The sequence below is a fragment of the Prosopis cineraria genome, unplaced genomic scaffold (assembly GCF_029017545.1).
Source record: "Prosopis cineraria cultivar Desert tree isolate PC_DT_omini unplaced genomic scaffold, ASM2901754v1 PC9, whole genome shotgun sequence".
Classification (NCBI taxonomy): domain Eukaryota; kingdom Viridiplantae; phylum Streptophyta; class Magnoliopsida; order Fabales; family Fabaceae; genus Prosopis; species Prosopis cineraria.
In genome coordinates, this window is record NW_026555340.1 from 32977164 (window position 1) to 32997896 (window position 20733).

General features: G+C 38.0%; 2 protein-coding genes and 1 pseudogene across 6 annotated transcripts; all 3 read right to left on the reverse strand.

Moving 5' to 3' along the window:
* Positions 1–245: 245 nt before the first annotated feature.
* Positions 246–10574, reverse strand: LOC129320213 (1-phosphatidylinositol-3-phosphate 5-kinase FAB1B-like). Of its 5 annotated transcripts, XM_054965514.1 has the most exons (13): positions 10160–10574; positions 9013–9802; positions 7910–8656; positions 6419–6572; positions 5922–6266; positions 4743–5612; positions 4302–4630; positions 3551–3674; positions 3298–3468; positions 2566–3049; positions 1523–2457; positions 933–1199; positions 246–833 (listed from the first exon to the last, which is right to left on the reverse strand). In XM_054965514.1, the coding sequence occupies exons 2-13, from the start codon at positions 9618–9620 to the stop codon at positions 528–530; spliced, it is 5340 nt and encodes a 1779-aa protein (XP_054821489.1). In that variant the 5' UTR covers positions 9621–9802; positions 10160–10574; the 3' UTR covers positions 246–527. The 5 variants fall into 5 exon arrangements, with proteins under 5 accessions (XP_054821489.1, XP_054821487.1, XP_054821488.1 ...); XM_054965512.1 differs by having other exon boundaries at positions 1523–3049; positions 9013–9704; XM_054965513.1 differs by having other exon boundaries at positions 1523–3049; positions 7910–8653.
* A 1210-nt stretch (positions 10575–11784) lies between these two features.
* LOC129319440 (dnaJ protein ERDJ2A-like) lies at positions 11785–14238 on the reverse strand (annotated as a pseudogene).
* Positions 14239–18731: 4493 nt separating this feature from the next.
* LOC129319441 (dnaJ protein ERDJ2-like) lies at positions 18732–20091 on the reverse strand. Its single transcript, XM_054964512.1, has 3 exons — positions 19779–20091; positions 19165–19260; positions 18732–18999 (listed from the first exon to the last, which is right to left on the reverse strand). Exons 1-3 carry the CDS (start codon positions 19896–19898, stop codon positions 18844–18846), a joined length of 372 nt encoding a protein of 123 aa, XP_054820487.1. The 5' UTR covers positions 19899–20091; the 3' UTR covers positions 18732–18843.
* Between the last annotated feature and the right edge of the window lie 642 nt (positions 20092–20733).

Below are 20733 nucleotides of genomic sequence, written 5' to 3' on the forward strand. Positions count from 1 at the left end.
GCCTTGTCGAGATCATACGAATTATTCCCACGCGATCTAGTTTGCAAGCAAGGCCACAAAAGATTTCGAGCAATGCATCATCCAACTGCCTATTGATGTTAGTAACCTACCTACATTATTCAAGTTCTCATAATCCTAAATAGAAACTATATTCTAAACGTTTCTCTCACATCGTAATTAGGTTTGGATCCTGACCCCCAACATCTTGGATAACCGACATGCATTTTTGCTTGTGTGCGAAAGGCTGAGGCAAAAGCGTGATACATAATCATCCCATAGTATCTGCCTTCCAAGAGAAGGGAAATCAACAAATTGGAACAGAGGAAATACATTATTTTACAACCAACAAGGAAAAAAGGTTACAAATAATAAGCTGTACATTTACCATTTCATGGGATAACGTCTTCCATTCCCTTTCTAATAAAAGGATCTCCAGGAATTGGAGGAGCCCTTGCAAACTATGGAAAAGGAGCAAAAATTGGGAGACGACAAGATACAATGAGGTATAGCTATAAGAGAAGACAGTATCATGAATGTTCATCACAAAGGTCAGATTGGGAGCCACTAGGGTGTAACATTGGAGGAGACCACTGATCAGGCACCATAAGAAAATATGCACTCATAGCTTTCCTGAACCGTTTCTTGTACTGTTGAGGCGATATTACTGTTGGAGCAGTGTTCCTAGGTCCACCTAGGATCCCTGACGTCTTCACCCAAGTTTCAAGGTGCTTATCCCATGTATATTGCCTCATAAAATCAATTATCCCTAAAACCAGCTCATGCTTTTCCTCATCCACACCAACCAGCAACGAATAATCCATCACATAAATCGACTGGACCAACATTAGCAATATCATATCGCCAAGAAATGAAAACATAAAACATGAGGAAATTATGTATGGAATCAAGAAGGGAAGTGATATTCAACTCACAGCAAGAAATGAAGTATCATTCCACACAGCCCTCTCAAGCAACCGCTTTGCCTTATTCCCAACAAATATTGGAGAGGTAGGCATTGCTTCTATGAGATTCTGATCCAGGAGAACTTTATTACTCCCACTTGTATCTGGGTTGTAACGTGATCGAGATGACCCTTTTAAATCATAAAGCAGTCTGATGTTCCGCCTAAAGAGAAGATTTTCCATTACCAACACGTCCATCTTTGTTTCCTTTCCTCCTTTGAGGTGCTTTGATGTCACCTTCAAATTTTATAATCAGAGTGAGAACTAAAATGTCTTAGTTGCACAAGGAAAATAAAGTGGTTATTCATAATCAAGATAGCGTTCTTTGATATGCCAACACATTCTACTTTCTGCATATATATGCATGGCGGCAGTGTTTAGCATTGTATTAACAGAGGGAGGGGGATTTATTTTGATCCCAAATAGGTAAATGTAATATATACGCTTATTTGCAGCAGAAAGCGGGGGCAGGCAAGCACTTAAATAGGCATTCCATCACTAGGAATGTGTCCACGACTTGACATATAAAAAATGGGTCTTTTGGAATTTACATTTAGTACCTGATAAATGCCCAAGATCTTAGCTAGACAAGTAGGGCTTCCTGAGCTGATTGATTCGGACAAATATTTAAAATAAGCTGGTGCAAACTTGATGAATGACTCAAGCTCTGTCTTTGTAACTTGTTTGATTATAAATCTATCATCCAAAGTTTTAGCAAAGAAAACATTGCTCTTTCCTCCCTGGGCCCCCCACTTCTTACAACGACTAAGAGACCGCACAAAATCTAACTCTGAAGGACAACAAATCCTTCTAAGAGCCTCAAATCTCTTTGCAAAGTAGCAAGTCACAGTATACTTGACCTTTCCAAGGGAGCTATCGTCCGTAAAAGAAACCCTCGCATGGAAATCCTTTGCATCCAAGTGTGGATCCCCAGCCTGAGAACTTCGAGAAAAAAAGGATGAAGAGATGCTCTCATCAGAAGAGCCAAAACTTCTGTATGTATTAGTAATTGTCTCATCAAAAGAGCTAAGAGAAAGTAGACTTGTGGAATCAAAAAGTGGCAATGAAACTGAACAATCTCCACTGTCTTTAGCCCTTTCAGATTCTGCCATCTGCACGTGATAATCTAGTGACATAAGCACGTACGCTATTGCACTAGTGGGTTCATCATCGTAGACAGGCACTACGACATCATTAATACCAGCAGGCAGAAGCAATCTGGCACCAATCTGGCGCTCCAATTCTCGAAATGATAAAATGTAGACAGGGTTGTACTCACCAAGTTTTTGAGTATTCAAGGAAGAAGTTTTATTGAATGAACTGTATAAGTTTGGAAACGGCATCCCGCTCCATCTTGTATCAAGGCCTTTGAGAAGCAATTTAGAATCATGCTTGCTTCCCATCTCATCCACACCCCTACTACCGGTATAATTTTCAAAATCTGATTTTGCTTCAACCAAATCTCCCATAGGCGGAGGATCTGTTGGAGATGCATCTGGAGACACACAAATATTTTCTTTTGGTGTCAAATTTGTTGGGTGACTTTCACCAGTCCAGGCGGCATCAAGGGTATAAGATAAATTAGCCATAATAGAAGACTCACCCTCTGGCTGAGCCCTTTGAACAGCTCCTCCAAACTCTATAGGTTCACATTTATCACCAATATTTGCAACATCAGAAAGAGAAAGGTCAACCTTTCCATGACTTGTGTTTATATCCTTGTCTTCACATTTATGTGCTTCGCCAGGTTGGTTAAGGAGGTCTGTGCTTCCTTGAGTAAGACTTCCATCAGGATTTTCTCCTGAAAGAAAGGAATCACAACTGCCATGGCCCCTCCCTGGCTTGGAGGCCACATTCACCTCAACAACCTTCTCCCTGGAGCCAATTGGCTTCTCCTTGACATTTGGAGGCGAATTCCTTGTTTCTTCTTGAAGCATAATTTTACTTTGATTGGAGGCATATATCAGGCGTTGGTCCCAGACATAAGAATGAATCATGATCTGCCTGAGCAATTTATTGAGCTCAAGATTATCAACCACATGATGGCCAAATTTGACCTCTCTATTCAGCACCTTTCGCAGCAATTCCTACACATAACCAAGAAATATTGTATTACCACCTGAAGCGTAGTAAAACAACAAAAATTAAAGTGACCCTAATATATTATTCATTATCCTCGGAAGCTAGTAGAGGGCCAAATGTTCAAGAGAGCCAAAATGTGGTTGAGATTCATTTATACTCATTACATGGGCAAATTATGCTTTCATTATTTCTTTTGAAGAGGGACGCTGAGAGGAGAGAAATTAGAGGGAGAAATCAATTCCAAGTAACCCACCGCAAATTCTTCTTTCTCTTTCTGCAGCATCCCTTCAAATTCAGTAATTAAGTGCCTGAAATCAGATGCTTTATTTCCTCCCTCCTGCAGCACAAAACCTGCAAACTTACCCGACATTTGATTTAGAGCATTGCCAACTTCAGCAAATAGCACATCAGCCCTGTTGTGCACCTGGTGGATAAGATCGGTGTTCACATAAATACTAAAGCACTCAAAACTGGACAGCATATTACAATTAAGATCAGTTATAAACCTCATCTTCTTCTTTCTGTATCCATCCTTGATTATCATAGTTGAATTCAAGTTTAGGCGGGGGAAGATAAACAGAATGAAGGTCAATTGAAGCATAGCGGAAACAGGCAACCATCTTCCCGAAACTGCATGAAGAAAACAATGATTATAATATTTCTACAGACGCAGACCATGACAGCCTTTTTCTTGGCTAGCGCACATTGGAAGAGATAAAAAAAATATTATCAAGCATAAACTCGACTGTTGAGTATGATCCTTTACCGTCATCTTTATTTATGGTATCACTATTAACTTACTTCAATGCCATTTGTTTCCACTTTCACAGCATATCACAAACTAAAGAGCATTACCTCATTGCACAAATGTTGCTCGAAAAGGGAGAATAAGGAAAGATATTGGCACTTTTTTATGCACAATATAAAATCTTAAACATTTGAGTTATATCTTCATTATAAACTAAGTTAACAGAAATATCAATCTGACTTGTATCTAGTTCCAGGTATCACACGCTTCATTTGAGCATGCGAGTAGTAGGTCAATTGGTGTGATTATCTAATCAAGCTTTATGATGTTTTGAGACTTGTCAGACAAATATAAATCCCTCCTTTGTTACAGAAATAGAGATAGCCAATTAGACAAAAGCACCAGTGCTATATTTATGCCATGTTCAGTTTTCCTTTAGCTCATTATGGTCTTCCATATCACATTTTCACTATAAATTCAATATAAGAGGACAAAACTCAAAAGTATACCCATAGAATCTTAAACAGTCTCTGTGGAGAGAATGACCACAACTTGCAACCCTGCTAGCTGCTGCATGATTTGAAAAGCTTAGCTCCAAAAATTTACCAAAAGATAGGCCCCAGGCAGCATCAGACATAACTATTCTCCGAGTGGCTGGAGGAAAACCATTTACACGAGGACACTTCAGGCACCGGTGCCACATCCAGATTTTACCTTCTCGTTCCCCTGGTAAAAATGCAGGTAATTTCTTAACAGAAATTGTAAGGCTCCCTTGCCGGTGAGTGTAACAATGAACATGAGCTTCTGATGGCATCTCACATGAGTGGCAGCGGTAACTCTAGTAAGGAAAAGTCAATCTTGTTTGAGTTTTGAGTTCATGAAATTGCCATTGTCCATTGGTGATAAAATCAACTAAATAAAGCCACAATCATAAAGGGAACAATAAGTACCTGATCAAATAGTTGATCTCGCAAAAATCGTCCTAAAGGCTTATCAGAACTTCCATAATATTTAATTCGTACAAGGTGGGACCTTTCACAAACAGTTCCTTTCCAGACACAACGTGTAGATAAGAAAACCAAAATACTTTGATGGTCTGAAGTTGAGGGTGGAAAATCTTCTTTTGAATTTATGACGTCAGACTGAATACTATTATTATTATTATTATTATTATTGTGTTTTCCATGTAGTGGCTCAAGGCATTCTCCATGATTTGCAGACAACACAGTGCCACTGGTATGGTTTATACCAACTTGTCCTGAAGGCTCCAAGGTGTAGAAAGAATCAGAAATGAGATCATTATTCAACACAGACTCCCTTCTCACATCTCGTGTGCATTGAAAAAATTCTTTAGGATTTCTTTTATTGTCCTCCTCGGAATCATTATTTGGGAGGAAATCTTTGTAGTGGGAAGATGAGGTATCCTGTCCTGATGGAATGGCATCTCCAGAGAGTGCTTGCATGTGGGTCAAGCTACCCACCAATGATTCATCAATGGAGTCAATGCAACAAGATGAGTTTCTTTCTTTCTTGTGGCCATCATTAGATTTTAGCAATTCTTTAACAGAATCAGTTCCTTGATGCTCTCGAGCACCCACAACTGAAAATCCAGGAACAGTGGAAATAGACCTTTCAATGCTAGATGGTTTGTCAGGTAGTGCAACAGTAATGGGAGATTTCAAGGGAAGTTCTGGAAGTGTAGCACCTTCATCAGCCAGAAACGATGTTTCCAGAGCCAGGTGATAGGCTGCAAAAACTCCATATTGTACTACATGTTTTACCTTCTTCAACTCATCTCCATTGGCACCCTTAAGCAAGATCTTGAAACACAAGACAGATGGATATAAGTAATGAAAAGATTTAAAAAAATAAAAAGAAAATAAAAGCAACAGATCAATTTCAAATCTGTTTACAAATGATTTTTCGAAACTAATGATGTTGAATTTTAAGTGGCAATATAAAACAAAAATTACAGCAAACCTACACATTGCAATTTCAAGTAACAGACAATTGACTAGAATAGAAGCCCTCCTACAGATCCGGGAGGGACTAAAAACCTGGGACCATAAGCACAAGTACTTATGACACAGCTTTTCAAGTTCCAAAACACGCAAGTTTATAGGACTTACAGTGCAACCCAAAGGCCTTGGGCAACCCTCAAAGAACATCAGCGTCTTCGTCAATTTCTTCCCACTTTGCCCAGCACTGCCATGCTCCTCAAAATATTTGTCCACGTGAAATGATTCACAGGTCCCCAGCTTTTGGGGATTCATATGATCAATTGAAGGGACAATTTGTGCACCAGTACATCGAGCAATACGTTCTAAAAGTGGCCTCTTGATATTCAGAACAAGTGATACATCTTTAGCAAGAAGGTATTCTTGAGCATACCTAGATACTGATTTCTCTACCAAGAGAACATTGGGATAGTGAGAACCAATCTTTGCAACTGCCATCTTCAAATGGTCCATCTCCTAGAGAAGAGTGAAAGATAATAAAATAGATAAGTACTGTAATAGCAATAAAAGTTGTGGAAAATTTCTTCAGCTGTATCCACTAATCACAAAACACGCTTCAGGTATAACAATCAAATTAAGAGTTGGTTTGCATCGAATGCAAAGGAAACCTGCTGCAATAAAGTATCAACACTAGATAACTGGTTAGAAACACGCTGATACTCCAATGCTCCTCCAAGTATTAAGAAACGTGGTTTATCATGCTTTGATGTCATTCGCCGGTGAGCCACATTCTTCTTACAAACAACTCCTTTAACCACCTTGCTGGGAAAGAGCAAATTAGAATATCAGTAAACAGATATAGATGGCAGAAAGAATGAATTTATGAACCTTCAACGAAAGATGCATATTGAGATGTGCCACATAATTGAATTTACCAGCCAATTTTGCCAAGCTGAATCTTTTATTATCAAGAAAACAGACCCCTCTCCCAACAAGCACTTTGAAATCAGTAGAAAAATATGTATATAATCAAACATTCACACTGCACAAACAACTAGGATGCACTTGAGCTCATTTCCAGAAAAATTAATACCAGAACAGAAAGGAACAGTGAGATTGGAAGAAGATGATACTAATTTAACAGTCCTTCAACACAATAGAAACGCACATTTGTTGGATATAAAGTAGTTCAGTAAACAACAACAACAACAAAAAACAAGCAAACAAGCCTTATCCCACTAGGTGGAATTGGCTAGATGGATTGCATGGTACCATTATGCTTTATCAGCAACCAAATCTTTGAATATATTGTTTACTAAAGGTCCCGCCACAATAACTATGATGATTATTCTTGTCAATCTTCCTCTACCTTTATTCACAAGACTCAAAACATGAAGTAGTTCAATAGTGGATGGTATAAGATAATTATAATAAAACTTAATGAATTTCTTAATTATATGCCTACAAACAGCTATGTAATATTAAAAATGCCAATTCTTCTGTGCAGGTAATTGTTACCATCAATGTAATTCACATACATTAGTTGTTACATCTCAAAAAGTGAAGGAAAAATAGATAATAAATTTCAATATAATTGCACAATTTGACCCCAAAAAGAATAAGACAACCGTATCTAATTTGTCTGAAGTCAAAACAAAAATGTTGTATCAGATAGTAATTTCTTGAGAGCACAATGGCGTCTTGCAATCCATGTAGCCGACCTCACCTAGTGGGATAAAGACTTGTTGTTGTTGTAGATAGTAATTTCTTGGAATAAAGTTATGCACTTAAAGTTGATCAATTACCACACAATACAATGGACTCAAATTACAGATTACAGATAATTCAACTAGAACAAAATAATTTGTATAAAATGTAACAAATACAAAGCAAATTAAAAACCAGAAGTGAGGTGATGCAAATTTCATTAAAGAATACCATTCCTGAAGTACATTAAAGTACATTAAAGTACAAATCAACTAACAAGATCATTGAAGCATGTCCACCATCACAGGTTCCAGATGCCCATAAGAGTTCACAATGAAACATGAACACAAGGTATCAAGAGAGAAAGAGAGAGTGGAAATGCTCTACCAACACCTAGAGTTATATAATAGCTCAATAACTTCTCATTTGAGTGAAAGGTCCAGTAACATTACCTTTCACTTTGGCGCCCACAAGCTATGCATTTGACCTTTACATATCCACCAGGGTCCATGCCTCCACCCTTGCTCATATCAGGCTTCAAAAGGGTGGCCGCTTCCCAGGACAATGCTGTAATTATATCCAGCCAACTCTCTTTGTGATCTTCGTCACAAACAGCTAAACTCTCAACCTGCAAAAGCTGAGCTACCAAAGCTCTAAAATGCCCTTCCACTACATTCTTCATGGCCTTCCGGTGCTCCTCACTTGCTTTATCCCTACCACGGTATTCACCAGAACCAAAGCTGGCAGGGGATCGAAGATATCCCCACTCTCCAGCAGCACCCTCATCATCAACATCATCCTCGAAAAAAAGAACAGCTTCTCTTTCATCCTCTTCATCTTCTGGCTCAGGAGGGAGCCACAGTAGCCCATTATTCTCAAAATCCACAGGTTCAGAATTAGTGCTTTCCTCAATGTAATGAGATGTGTCACATCTGTCAACATGATCATTCTCATCAGCTTCTTTGGCAGGTGCTTGAATTCCATCTACGCCCTCTAGATCAAGATTCTGAGCAGGCATTAAAGAATTCAAACTTTTTGTCTCTGTGTTATCTCTGTAATGATGCATTTCAAGTGGTCCATAGACGTGGTCAATCCCATGAATGTCAACAGGATCGTCATAGTCATTAACACGAGAAAAATGCCTTGATTCTGTATCAGAGTGATAGCCACCATAGTCATCATCCTCATCATCACTCCTGCTGGTTCCGAAAAACAAACATAAAATAACATTAAGAACAAAGTTTATAAAGCATCTGATCATACTATAGATTTAGCCACCATTGTTTGAAGTAGAAGACATTTATAACATCTGAAAGTTAATGAACTGTAAGTATACAACTGGTACTAATGACACTGAAATAAAAAATCAATCGCCTGAAGTCTCAGTAGATAAGAACTCTAGCTCACTTCCTATTTCTTCCTTAAATTTACTTAATGTTGATAAGCACATCAGAATCCAAAATGCAAGCAAAAGAAACAAAGACTGCATATTTAGGGAAATGAAAAAAGACATAACTTTCAATCCAAATAAACAGGCAATCAAAGCAAGAGGTACCTGTTGAAGCAATAGCCATACTGATTAGGCGCCAAATTCCCTACCATACCACCAGGATTCATACTCTTCCCAGAAGTTACATTTTCTTGGTCATCTGCCATTAGATCCATTTGAGAAGATTGATGAGGACTATAAGGCACACGCTGATAAGGACCAGTTGCATAAGGAACTGAACCAGCAGTGCTACTGCTGCTGTGACAGGTGCAACTGGACTTGCTGCTAGCTAAGCTTGTTGCAGATGGCGATGGGCTGAGACAAGGGGTTGGTGAAGGAATCCCATTATCAACAGTTGCTTCGCCCCGTTCCCACTGCTTAAAGCAATAGTTACAGACTCTAATCCTCTCCCAATCTTCACGGCCAGTCTTTGGCTCATCTGAAGGTGCAGGAATAAAATTAGCAGTACATTTTGCACAGAAAACTCTTCCACAGATTCGGCAATGATGCCTACGGTTGAATATTGTGAACTGGGAATCACACTCATAGCATACCCTACAGCTCTGGTCGGGCATCCAGAAGTCCCTAGACACATTTGGTGGCTCAGCCCTCCGGGGGATCCAGGATCTAACTACTTCAACAAGCTCAGATATTTTTTTATCAGGGGTGCCCATTGAATCTGACTCCACCCAGCCCTTTCATCATGAGTTAATCATCACCCATTCTTTCTAAAACTCCTTATATCTCGAGCCAAGAAGCTGTTTATATGCAGATGAACCAACAAAAATTACGCTATACTACCACAGAAATTCAAAAGCAAGGGCAACCACCATCGAATGCTAAAAGGGACGCAACCCTGAAAATTAACGAAAGAATAACCGATAAACTAAAGCTAAATTGACAGTAGCATCAGTATTACTATATACAACTTTAGTAGCTCAAAATCTAACGTCCATGCAGAAAATTGTGACGGTATTCGAAATATAACGATTAAAATCATTGAAGGAATGTTGCTATTGCAATTTTATACACAAGCAGCAACTCCAGAATGAGCAGCCCCAACAGCACCATTTGAAACTAAGAAGCTAAAAATAGCTAGGAGCCTGGCGAGTGGTTTCGTGGATTATTCAAACCCCGAACTTCCTTAATTCATCAAACCCCAGATTTAAAGCACCTGAAATTAAAATTGAACAGAAAATATTTATTCGAATACCTGTCGTCTTCCAATCACTACAATTGCCGCAAAGGGCTTTTGAAGATGTAAATATAGGACCAAAGGCCAGGGGCCAGGGGCCAGGGGCCACCGGCCTACCGCCACGGAAAAACCTCCACTCAGTTCAGACAATTCCCAATATGCGAATCTTAGTGAGCTGAGTGCCTCGACTTCTAGCATACTCACAAAGAGAATTCCAAATTTCCTTTGATATCAGATGCCAGAAAGGATCCCATCAACCATAGAAGCAGATAACCGTCATCCGAGTCTCGTCGTCTATTTCCCCTCTCACCAAATTAACCGTAAGCCCAAAGCATGCATGACAAGAGAAGTACTTCAAAGCGTAAACGGGTCAATTCTAATTCCAAATCCCAAGTACCGCAGTCAGATCTCCCACCTCCTCACACCCACGCTTCAATAATAACAAGAAGAATATAATAATTTTGAATGATAAAAAATACGTTTAGCCCTTATAGAAAAATCTCCAGTTGCTTGGCGCCACACCTTATCACGTGACTATCCGACACTGACTACCTCATGTTATCATTATTTTTTATTTGCCAAAAAAACTATTTATGTTTATGTGACTTATGGTTAAAGACTAAAATAATAAATTATTTATAGGTAAGGATTTTTTTTTTTTGCCAACTTATAGGTAAAGATCTTAAATTTTTAAAATTATTTTGCTGAAAAAGAAAACGTAATAACCGAAATGTTTGAGATAGATAACATTACTTAATAGTTACACATGAATAAAAATTTAATAGTCACATTCACGAAAAAAATTGTATATGTCACGTTCACACGAATTGACTTCTCAGAAAATTTTCTACATGGAACCATAATTCTTTTTTGTCTTGATACTGAATTATGTGCGTGATTTGTTAAATTTCATGTGTGTAATTGTTAAGGGAGTAATTATTTGTCTGCTGAACATTTCAATAATTATATATCATAATCTAAAAAAACATTTAATCTTGCATAATAATTTCAAACTATAAATATTTTGTCATTTTAATCTTTATGCATAATTGTCTTTAATCCCACTTAAAGTAAAATGTGGGAAAATGTTCATTGCCACGCATGGGGTACCTGTAAATCAACCATATTCACCGTTTCACGTGGACTTCTGTGATTACCATTAACATCAAAATGGTTTTATTTTTTATATTTTTGTTTCATCTTTTTCCCAATCTTGTCACGAGAAAATAACTTACTTTCACTAAAATCGCATGCCATCATAAATGTTCATTGCGAAATTTCACTTCAGATAGGAGAGAAGGGGAGGAAAGCAAAGCGTGAAAAATAAAAATCATACCTATTTAAGCCCCACCACCAACACCACGACAGCAATAATTTTTTAGAGACAGAATTAAACAGAATGGCATGAAATATAAATCATTATCATATCATTTTGTTTTTTTTTTTAAGATAAGATGATAGTCCAAATAAATAGACATTTTTTCGGGTGAAATCGGTGCATTAATTTTGCAGGGAACAACCCCCCCTCCCTTTTTTTTTGGGACAAGGGGGGCGGCGGGAGACCGGCAAATCGATAAACGGCCCCGTGACTGGAAAGCTATCATTGCCCGTGCCCCGTAACAAAATCAACGCCACAGGATAAATAAGTTAATAAACCTCGGTATTTATAAAATGACAATTTAACCACTACATGAGTTGGACTAGGACGAGAATAAAAGTCCAGGTACCCAAACCTCCTAACTGGGACAAACTAAAAAGGGCTGTATAGATTATTATTCTGTTGATTGTTCCTCTAACAATCAGGAGGGAAAAAGACTGCATACAGTTGCATCGACATCATCAAACCGACTTCTCATTCTTCATCGGTGTCAGAGTTATCTGCCCTTTCACCATGTTTACCGCCAGTGCCGTTTGCAGTTCCATGCTTATTTCTTGTGTCTTGATCATCTTCTTCATCTTCACTATACTTACTCTCATAATCATCATATTCTCCATCCTGGTCCTCCCCATCCTCCAGTGTGCCCTTCATCCGCCACAGCGGCCCCCCGGGGGTGCCAGCCAGAGATCGTTTCAAAATTTTGAGCTTTATATTCGTCCTTCTGTCGCAACCCAACCATGAGTCGCACGAACAATAACAAGTTAGACTATAGTTACCCTCTGATGGGGCCTGGAACTTGCCCATTACCAATCTAGACTCTCCCTTCCCCTTCTCAATAGCCTCTGAAACCGTCCTTCACGTTTGCTCCTGAAACCTCCATTGATTCCTCAATTGCCTTGGATGCAGCAGTAATGGCTGCAGCTTCATCCATAAAACTGAGCCTCTGTGAAAGCGAAACGTTACAGAATTTGGAAGCAAAAACCAGAAGTTTTCCTTCTTGTGAAATGGGTAGCAAGGGGCATGCAGGAGAGCACCAACCAGACCATTACCCCATTTAATATTTACCCACGCATGGATCATAACAATGTCACCCTCTTTTACACCCTCTTGGCCTTCAGTCTCACAAGTTAAGTAAGGCATCATGTCCGGCACTACCTCAATGTCTTGTACTTCAGCGAAGATAACCCAGCTGTATGAATTTGCAGACAGAGCTATTGATTCAAGCTCAGTTGACTCATGAATTTGCAACTTTGTCTCCATCTTTGCAAGACATTGAGGTGGTGCTGGATATGATGCCTTACTTAACTATTAAGGTAACTTGTGAGACTGAAAGTGAAGATGGTATTCAAGAGGGCGACATTGTTATGATCAATACGCACAAACTTTTCCCAAGAAAAACAAGAAAGATTTTCAGTGCCTTATCTTTAAAGAGAAGCAGAAGCCGTTACACCAACAGGCATCAGCATAAGTGAGTCCAAAGTCGAGTTCAGTAATCCAAGATCCACGATAATAGAGAGCAGACAAGTTCAGTTCACGCCTTCTAAAGGGAACAACATTCTAGCCATCTCAGAAATTCGATACTTGAACATCCACCAGGAACTCAAGAAATGATATCGCCAATAAGGAATAATGGAATCTGACGATATGGACAGATTGCTAAGAAGAGGTAATCAGTTTTTCAGCATGCAATAGAGACAAAAAAGTTACATCCAGAGAACAATAGAATTTAAATCTCAGAATAACCCACACAATGAGCCACAGTGAGACTAATCTGTGTCAGGCTAGCAGAAAAAAAGTGCTGGCATTATGGTAATTATCCTTAACTTGAACTTAGATTTATCACCTGAATAATACTTTGAGAAAATTCAACAACACAAATTGCAGGCCTCAGCCATCCATGCCCCTGTGCATTGCGTGGTATAACTGCCATCTTTTACAGAAAATAGAACATAGATGGATTTAATGTTAAATGGAAAGATCAAATGTGAATAAAATAACAGCAACATGCCATTATCACATCCCTCATTTGAGAATGGCCTCAGGCAATAAAAACTTTACACTGATGTCTGATACAAGTTACACAACTTAACATATGAAATGAATTACTCCATCTTTTATTAGAGGCATTATCTTATATTGTAAATGACACATGAGAATTAGGAGTAATAGAAGTAATTAGGAGAATTAGGGATATAATGGTAGTTAAGGTATTTAATTATATTATCTATAAATAGGTATCTAAATTGTAATGGGTCAATGTGAATGAAATGAATTAATCTCTTTCCCTCCCTATCTCTCATCTGCCTCTCCTCTCTCTCCATTTCTCTTCTTCCTCTATCAAGGTATCAAAGCATCCTCTCTAGCCATGGTTCTGCTGGAAAGCCAATCCAACAAACGCATTGGCGCCCTGAAACATCGTTTGAAGATGCAGTTGGCTTTGCTTTAATGCAACCAGCAGACATTAGACCAACGGATTCACAACTTCACTGAGATTAAGCAAACCATGTCTCGCGTTTCTCAACAGATGCACAAAATCTCAACTAAGCTCTCGATACTTACCGACCAGCACTTGCATTCTCTTGTGGTCACTATGGGCACACCATTTAACACACCGCCACGTAACCCTCCACCCACACCTTCAACAATGATAAACTCTGCCTCGACACGGATGTTACTCTTTAGCCTTCAATCATGAGAAAATCAAGGAATAGAATGGCTCCTGAAGCAGAAGAATTTGCAAAGGAAGACAAGAAGGTCAAGGAGAAGACTAATGCTCATAACAACATTGAAGCATACATCCATAACATGAAGAACTAGATTAGTGACAAAGACAAGCTAGCTAACAAATTAGAGACTGGTGAGAAGGAGAAAATTGCGGCAGCAGTGAAACCCTACCCCTTTGCTTCCTCCTCCATTATCGTCCAAAATGCCTACAACGCCAGTCTTCTCTCCAAAACCTACCTTCCGACCCTACTCCAATTCAAATCCTCTACTCCGTTATGGCTATGTCCTTGAAGACTTTAAGACTATCCAATCTATGGTCAAGTCTACCCTTAGGCTCTGTTTGGTTCAAGGGGAGGAGAGGGGAGGGAATGGAGGGGAAGGGAGGCGAGGAGAGAGGAGGTGAGGGAGGGGGAGGGGGCATCCTCCTAAATTGGGAGGGAAGGTTTTGGAGGGGAGGGGAGGGGAAATTTTAAAAAATCTCCCCTCCCCTCTACCTTACCAAACAAGGGGAAGGGAGCAAGGGGAGGGGAAGGGCCTTGCTTGGTAAGGTGGAGGGGAGGGGAGCGAAAATTTCCCTCCCTTCCCTTCCCCACCAACCAAACACTACCTTAACTCATCCTCTTCCAGTATCAACCAAGCCTATGCTTGCAAGGTCTGTATCGAGGTGCTTCGTAGCTCTGACTACAGCTTTAGTTGGACTAATGATGCGCTATCACGTGGCATGATCAAGGACGCTCAAGTGTGGAAGAGCACCATGTTGCTCTACCAGTATGATTGCTAGTTTGCTTTGAAGTACACCAAAGGCACTTACCAGGTCAGCGAGATGATGGCATTCTTGACAAAGCATGACAATTTCTGGGAAGGATCCGAGTCGTTGGGTCTCAAAGGCAGGTTTATGATGTGTAAGGATAGAGGGGATGGGTGCTACAGGACAGTGCATGAAGCCATTAACACTGCTACCGGTAATGCCAACGACAAGATATTCGTGATTCATGTGAAGGAAGGGTTTTGCAAAGTGAACATTGATTTGGATAAAAACACTTGAAGTGTGATGATATTCGATGAAGGCAAGACCAAGACCACCATCTCCAACAACCTAAACTACAATGACGACACACCTACTTTTTTCACTAATGCTTTCGCCATTAAAGAAAAGGAATATGGCTCTATTTTCAAATCAGATAGGTTTATTGCACGAATTCAGTCGGATATAGCTGATGAAAAGATAATGGGTCTTAGGTGTGTGTTTGTGCAATATTTTCTAATTGCCACCTCTATGTGCATCTACGTGAATTTGCTTCAAAGGTCATTTGGTCCAACATTTCTTCCAAGTGTGTTCTAAATATGAACCATGTGCCAACCATTAGACTCATTAAAAATGGGCTTATTAAAGGTGCTATTAGATCTTATGGGGATGAAGTTTGGGCTTCTCAAGTATACATGAGCCCAACAGCCTTGGGATGGACTTGGGGCAAGAAGGTGGAGCTAGGGGCTGTTCTCAAGCTTCAACAATGAGCCTCTCACAAGTTCATGTGGCTTGCCATGATGGGCTTCTGGATTGAAGAAGTACTGCAGCATGTTTGGATTTTGATGTCCATTAATTTTGTTCTCAAATTATTTTATTTTACAAGTTTTAGCATCTTAGGGTCATTAAAAAGAGAGAGAGAAGTCTTATTTTCAATGTTTCCCCACTTTTGTACTGATCCTTGAGGACAAGGATCTCTTGGTGGGGGGAGTATTGATACATGGGAATTAGGAGTGAGAGGAGTAACTAAAGGAATTAGGGATACATCGATAGTTTAGGTATTTAGTTACACTATTTATAAATAGATCTCTAGGTTGTAATGGATCATTGTAAATGAAATGAATTAATCTCTTTTCCTCTCTATTCCTAGTGTGCCTCTCCTCTCTCTCTATTTCTCTTTTTCCTCTATTAGTAAATATCTAAGATTCTCTTGTCTTAGTTCTCTAAAATCATTATTTGCAATTCTGCATCAATCTATCAGAATCAGCATCAGAAAACATTCAGCTCATAAAATTAGTTATCAATCAGATTAGACGAATATAACATGCGGCAAACAATCAATCAAATATTTGCTACAAGTTAACTTGAATTTGTTAATATCAAAACTAAGCATCCAGGAAATCCACTTGGACCAGTTCATTTATTAATTACAATTTGGCACGTGTAAAATTTAACTTTCTTCCATGACTGTATATTCTTCCTGAATTTACACACAGGAAACATATCTAGTCTATAGAAAAAGCTGGGCATAACTGCTCAAGTTTGACGTGTGTCTTTGACTTAACGAAGATATAAAAGAAACCTCCATTTGACACCAGGCACAAGCATGTGCATGCAGAAGATCTTGCTTCACCATGTAACAATTAAGGATATAATGTTTCCACAATTCTTAGTCACAGAACTAAAGGATAATGATCAATGATGAAAGCTCAGATTTAAAGTGAAAAGCATGGTAAATAAAACAAGAGAGCTCTGGGTCTGCTTAAACACTAAAATTGGTTAGCAAAGCCACCTTCATTGACTCTTCAAGAAGGCAAGGTGCCATTTCTAAAATTCACCTGAAATCACCTTGCAAAGATGGAGAAAAAGTTGCAAAATCACAAGTCAACTAAGCTTGAATCAACAGCTCTGTCTGCAAAAGAAAAAATGGCATAGTTGTGAGCACACAAGGAATAAGAATAGGATGCTTTAACTGGTTGGCTTCCAAATAAAGTAATACCTTAACCAGTGCAGGATGCTGCTCCCAAAACTTAGCCTGCTCCTGCTTAATGTTCTTTAGGTCGAGATTCAACTCACTCCTTACCAACATAAAAAGCTTCTGAAGTGGTTCATCCTCAGTCCTATAAACTGGAATTTTCATATATTCAGCAGCCTTTATGAAAATATCCATGACTTTGCTATATAATATAGAAGCCACTAGGAATTTTAAATTTAGCTTTATGACATGAGATCAATGTTGGAATTAAATGGTACCCACCTGGGGGAGCATCTGATTTATTGCCCTGTATAGTATGGCACCCCTAATACAGCCATTTTAACCAGTAATCTATAGGATCTACAAAATAACAAGATAACTAATTATTTACCTCATTCTTCTATTTCCAACAAGAAAATTTTTAAATCCCAAGAATTTTGACATCACTTACATTCTTAAGGCTACATCAAGTGTCTGGGATGAAAGAGGGTATAAAATCTCATTTTGAAATGCATGAAGCCCAATTTTCCTGAATATCACATGGTAACTTTTCTCATTGAACTTCAAATTGAGACAAAAACATGTTAAGCATACAACAATATTCTAAGCTTTTAAACCATGATATTCTTAGGATAATTAAAAGTGTTTAGGTTCTTTACACATCCTAATTGAATTACCATGGAAAGTATGGGTGAGTAAAACCGAATCGAAACAAATTGAATTTGGTATATTTTATTCGGTTTATTCAGTTATACGATTCGACTCAGTTTTCTTTTAATTAAAATTTTGATTGATCAGTTCAATTCAGTCTAAAAATTATTGAACCAAATCAACCAAATTATATTTTTTTTTTCTTTTCAAATTTTTGAAAAGGTGAATAAATTCTTATCTAGGTGAGTAAGAAACATCTTTCTACCACTTACAGCAGCAGTATTTGTTTTTTTTTTTGTTCAACGTGATGTTCTGTTTTTTTTTCTATAATTTAGTTTTTAATGCAATAGTACTGAGTTTTATTAATTTTCCCATAAATGATGGTATAAGATTTATATTTTTTAGTTGGGCCTTCAACATTAACAGGAAAAAATGGATAGAAAAATATATGAACAATTAGACTCCATAGACCCAAATCAAAACCTATGAACCAAATAGACCGATCAAATCAAACCATAATAATTCAGTTCGGTTTTAATTTGGTTTAATTAAGTATTTTGATTCGATTCGATCCAAACTTTTTGTGTAATTCGGTTTTGAAAAAATTGAAACTGAATCAATCGAATGCTGAAAGGGCAGAGATTTTTTTGAAAACACACACGCGCACGCACATAAAAACTCAGCTAGAACAAAGATAAACCATCAATGTCCCTTGTAGCCAAAGAAGGCTTCATAAGATAATAGTAAGTGGGCAGTGTCTGATGACATTACATAGTTTCCGGTATATTTCAATGATCAGCAACAACCAAAGGCAAGAGGACGCAAGCACCAACAATCCAAAGTAGAAGTATTCCATCAGATGACCCATCAATATTTAGCAAGAACTGAGAGAGAAGTATGCCCATTTAAAATCCCTGCAACAAAATTATCATCCATATTTCCAGGACATGGTTACAAGATAATTCTATTCCACCAAGGAAACAAACAATGCAACACACTGGGCATTTCACCCCTACCATCTGATTTCATTACCTGTCTGCCATCAGGATGGCCATATTTTTCATAATTTTCACGTGCTATGGGATCCGTCAAAGCTTGATAAGCATTGGCAATGTACTCTACAAAGTACTCGTGGGCCTTTGAAATAAAAGGAGTATAGTACAAATATCAGGAGTAATAATTACAAAAAGTTGTCTAACATTAAAGTCTGAAACAAGAAGAAACATATATTATACAACTGAAACACCTTCAACCTGGGTCTGGATTTTTATCTGGGTGATACTGTATAGAAAGCGTCTTATACCTTTTTTTTTTTTTTTTTTTATTTCAGACTCCGGGGCTCCAGGCTCTAATCCAATAAGACTAAATGGATGAAAAACTTGAATCTGCAAAAAACAAAGGAAAAAAATAGTGGAGAAATTTCAGGGTGCGCAACGTTTGAACACTCAATCAAAAGCCAAAATGTTATAAGCCAAAGTAATAACCATTAAAATTGTATCATGAAGCAGACCAGAATGAGGCCTCATTCGTCTAGAATCTTAATTGTTTACCTCTCGACTTATATCTTTTATGTAATGAACCAGAACAATCATGACCACCCAGAGCAGCAGTGATGTCAGGTTACTACATGTTGAGACATTTGAAATCTGCAAAAATGAAGGGTAGAGAAAATAAGAGTAACAATGAAAGATGGAGAGATGTCAAGATTACTGTTGAAACCACAAGAAATTATGTAATCATAAAGCATAAATACATAATAAAGCATAAGATATATTTTGACAATGATCCCACCCTCTTAACCATTGATTTTCCGTATTTCCCTGACCGTGAGCACTCAGAACATTGACAGTGGATACTTTTTGATTTATTAGTAGCAGCACGACATAACTTAGTAATTGTGTATGGCACTGTGGCAATGGCCATTATTGTCAATATGAATATTGGGAACAATGCACTGTTCTCCTCTGATGCTGTCATTTTGACCTGAGTTCAACAACTCGTATACAATTATTATGCCTGCAACGAATACTCTTGCTAGAAGGCTGTGTTCTAAATTTGATTTTTATCATCCGCTTGAAAGATCAAAAGCTTTGACATTTAGAGTAGGATAATAACATGAAGAAATACAAGGATTAGAATCATCTGAGGAAAAGGAAGCCGTCACCTCACTCGTCTCAGAACTCGGATAGCAGGAAACGAGCAGAGACTGCCGGGAGCCGAACGCGGTCGGGTCCTCTCCCTGCGGGATTCTAGCCATAATGTAATGAGAATATCCAAGTACCATCGTACCCCTTCGCTCTATCAAAAAAATCTTCCAACCTGCTAGATTAAAGCTAAGCTTGTACCGAGATGGCGAGGGAGACGAGTGATCGGACGACGAAGGTCAGTGGCGCGATGGCCGACGCAGTAGGTCGATACTTTGTCGAACGGCAGAAGAGAGGGGCAGATTGAGCTGTCCAATAAAAGGATGGCATGTGTACTGTAAATATAAATTTATTCTATTATTATTTATGATAATCCGAAGAGAAAGTATAAAAAAAATAGAATTATCCACAGCAATAATATAAAAGATTTTATTTGATTCAATATTTTTGTTAAACGGATTATAAATATCATGATGTATTGAATTCATATAAACAATAAAAAACTTATATACTTATTATTATATACTTAGTGTGTTTTATTTTAATTAAATCAAAATATATGAATTTTTATTCATTATTTATTATATAATAAATTCTTGTTATTGATTATATTAACGCATTAAAATTTAATTATTATTATTTAATTTGATATAAATATATTAAATATATAAAGGTTAATATAAAAGTCTTATTCATGCAAGAATTTTTTGAGTTGGAATGTGCCATCAATGATGATTTGGCAAGGATGATGAGAACATTGGAAGTAAAGTCATCGAAGAGGAGACTAGGGGTGGAAATGAAGAACTAAAATATAGAGCCTATACCTGATAAATTAAAAATTTGAACCTAATTTAAAACTTATATAAAATATTTTTTATAGCTCAAGTCCGAAACTAGCTAATAAGATTACTTAAAAGTTTTAAATAAACTTGTACATTAATTTTAAAAGTCTAAACATTCTTTACAATTACTAAA

What these genes read in the sequence shown, in the direction of transcription:
- LOC129320213 (XM_054965512.1), bottom strand. Translation starts at nt 9,620, where the DNA reads ATGGGCACCCCTGATAAAAAAATATCTGAGCTTGTTGAAGTAGTTAGA. An exon ending in TACAGAAAGAAGAAGATGAG is followed by an intron (nt 3,469 to 3,550) that starts GTTTATAACTGA and finishes CTTATCCACCAG; the next exon opens with GTGCACAACAGGGCTGATGT. An exon ending in AGATCTTGGGCATTTATCAG is followed by an intron (nt 1,200 to 1,522) that starts GTACTAAATGTA and finishes TAAAATTTGAAG; the next exon opens with GTGACATCAAAGCACCTCAA.
- LOC129319441 (XM_054964512.1), bottom strand. Translation starts at nt 19,898, where the DNA reads ATGGTACTTGGATATTCTCATTACATTATGGCTAGAATCCCGCAGGGA. An exon ending in CGAGTTCTGAGACGAGTGAG is followed by an intron (nt 19,261 to 19,778) that starts GTGACGGCTTCC and finishes TCATTTTTGCAG; the next exon opens with ATTTCAAATGTCTCAACATG. An exon ending in TAAAAGATATAAGTCGAGAG is followed by an intron (nt 19,000 to 19,164) that starts GTAAACAATTAA and finishes TGTTTTTTGCAG; the next exon opens with ATTCAAGTTTTTCATCCATT.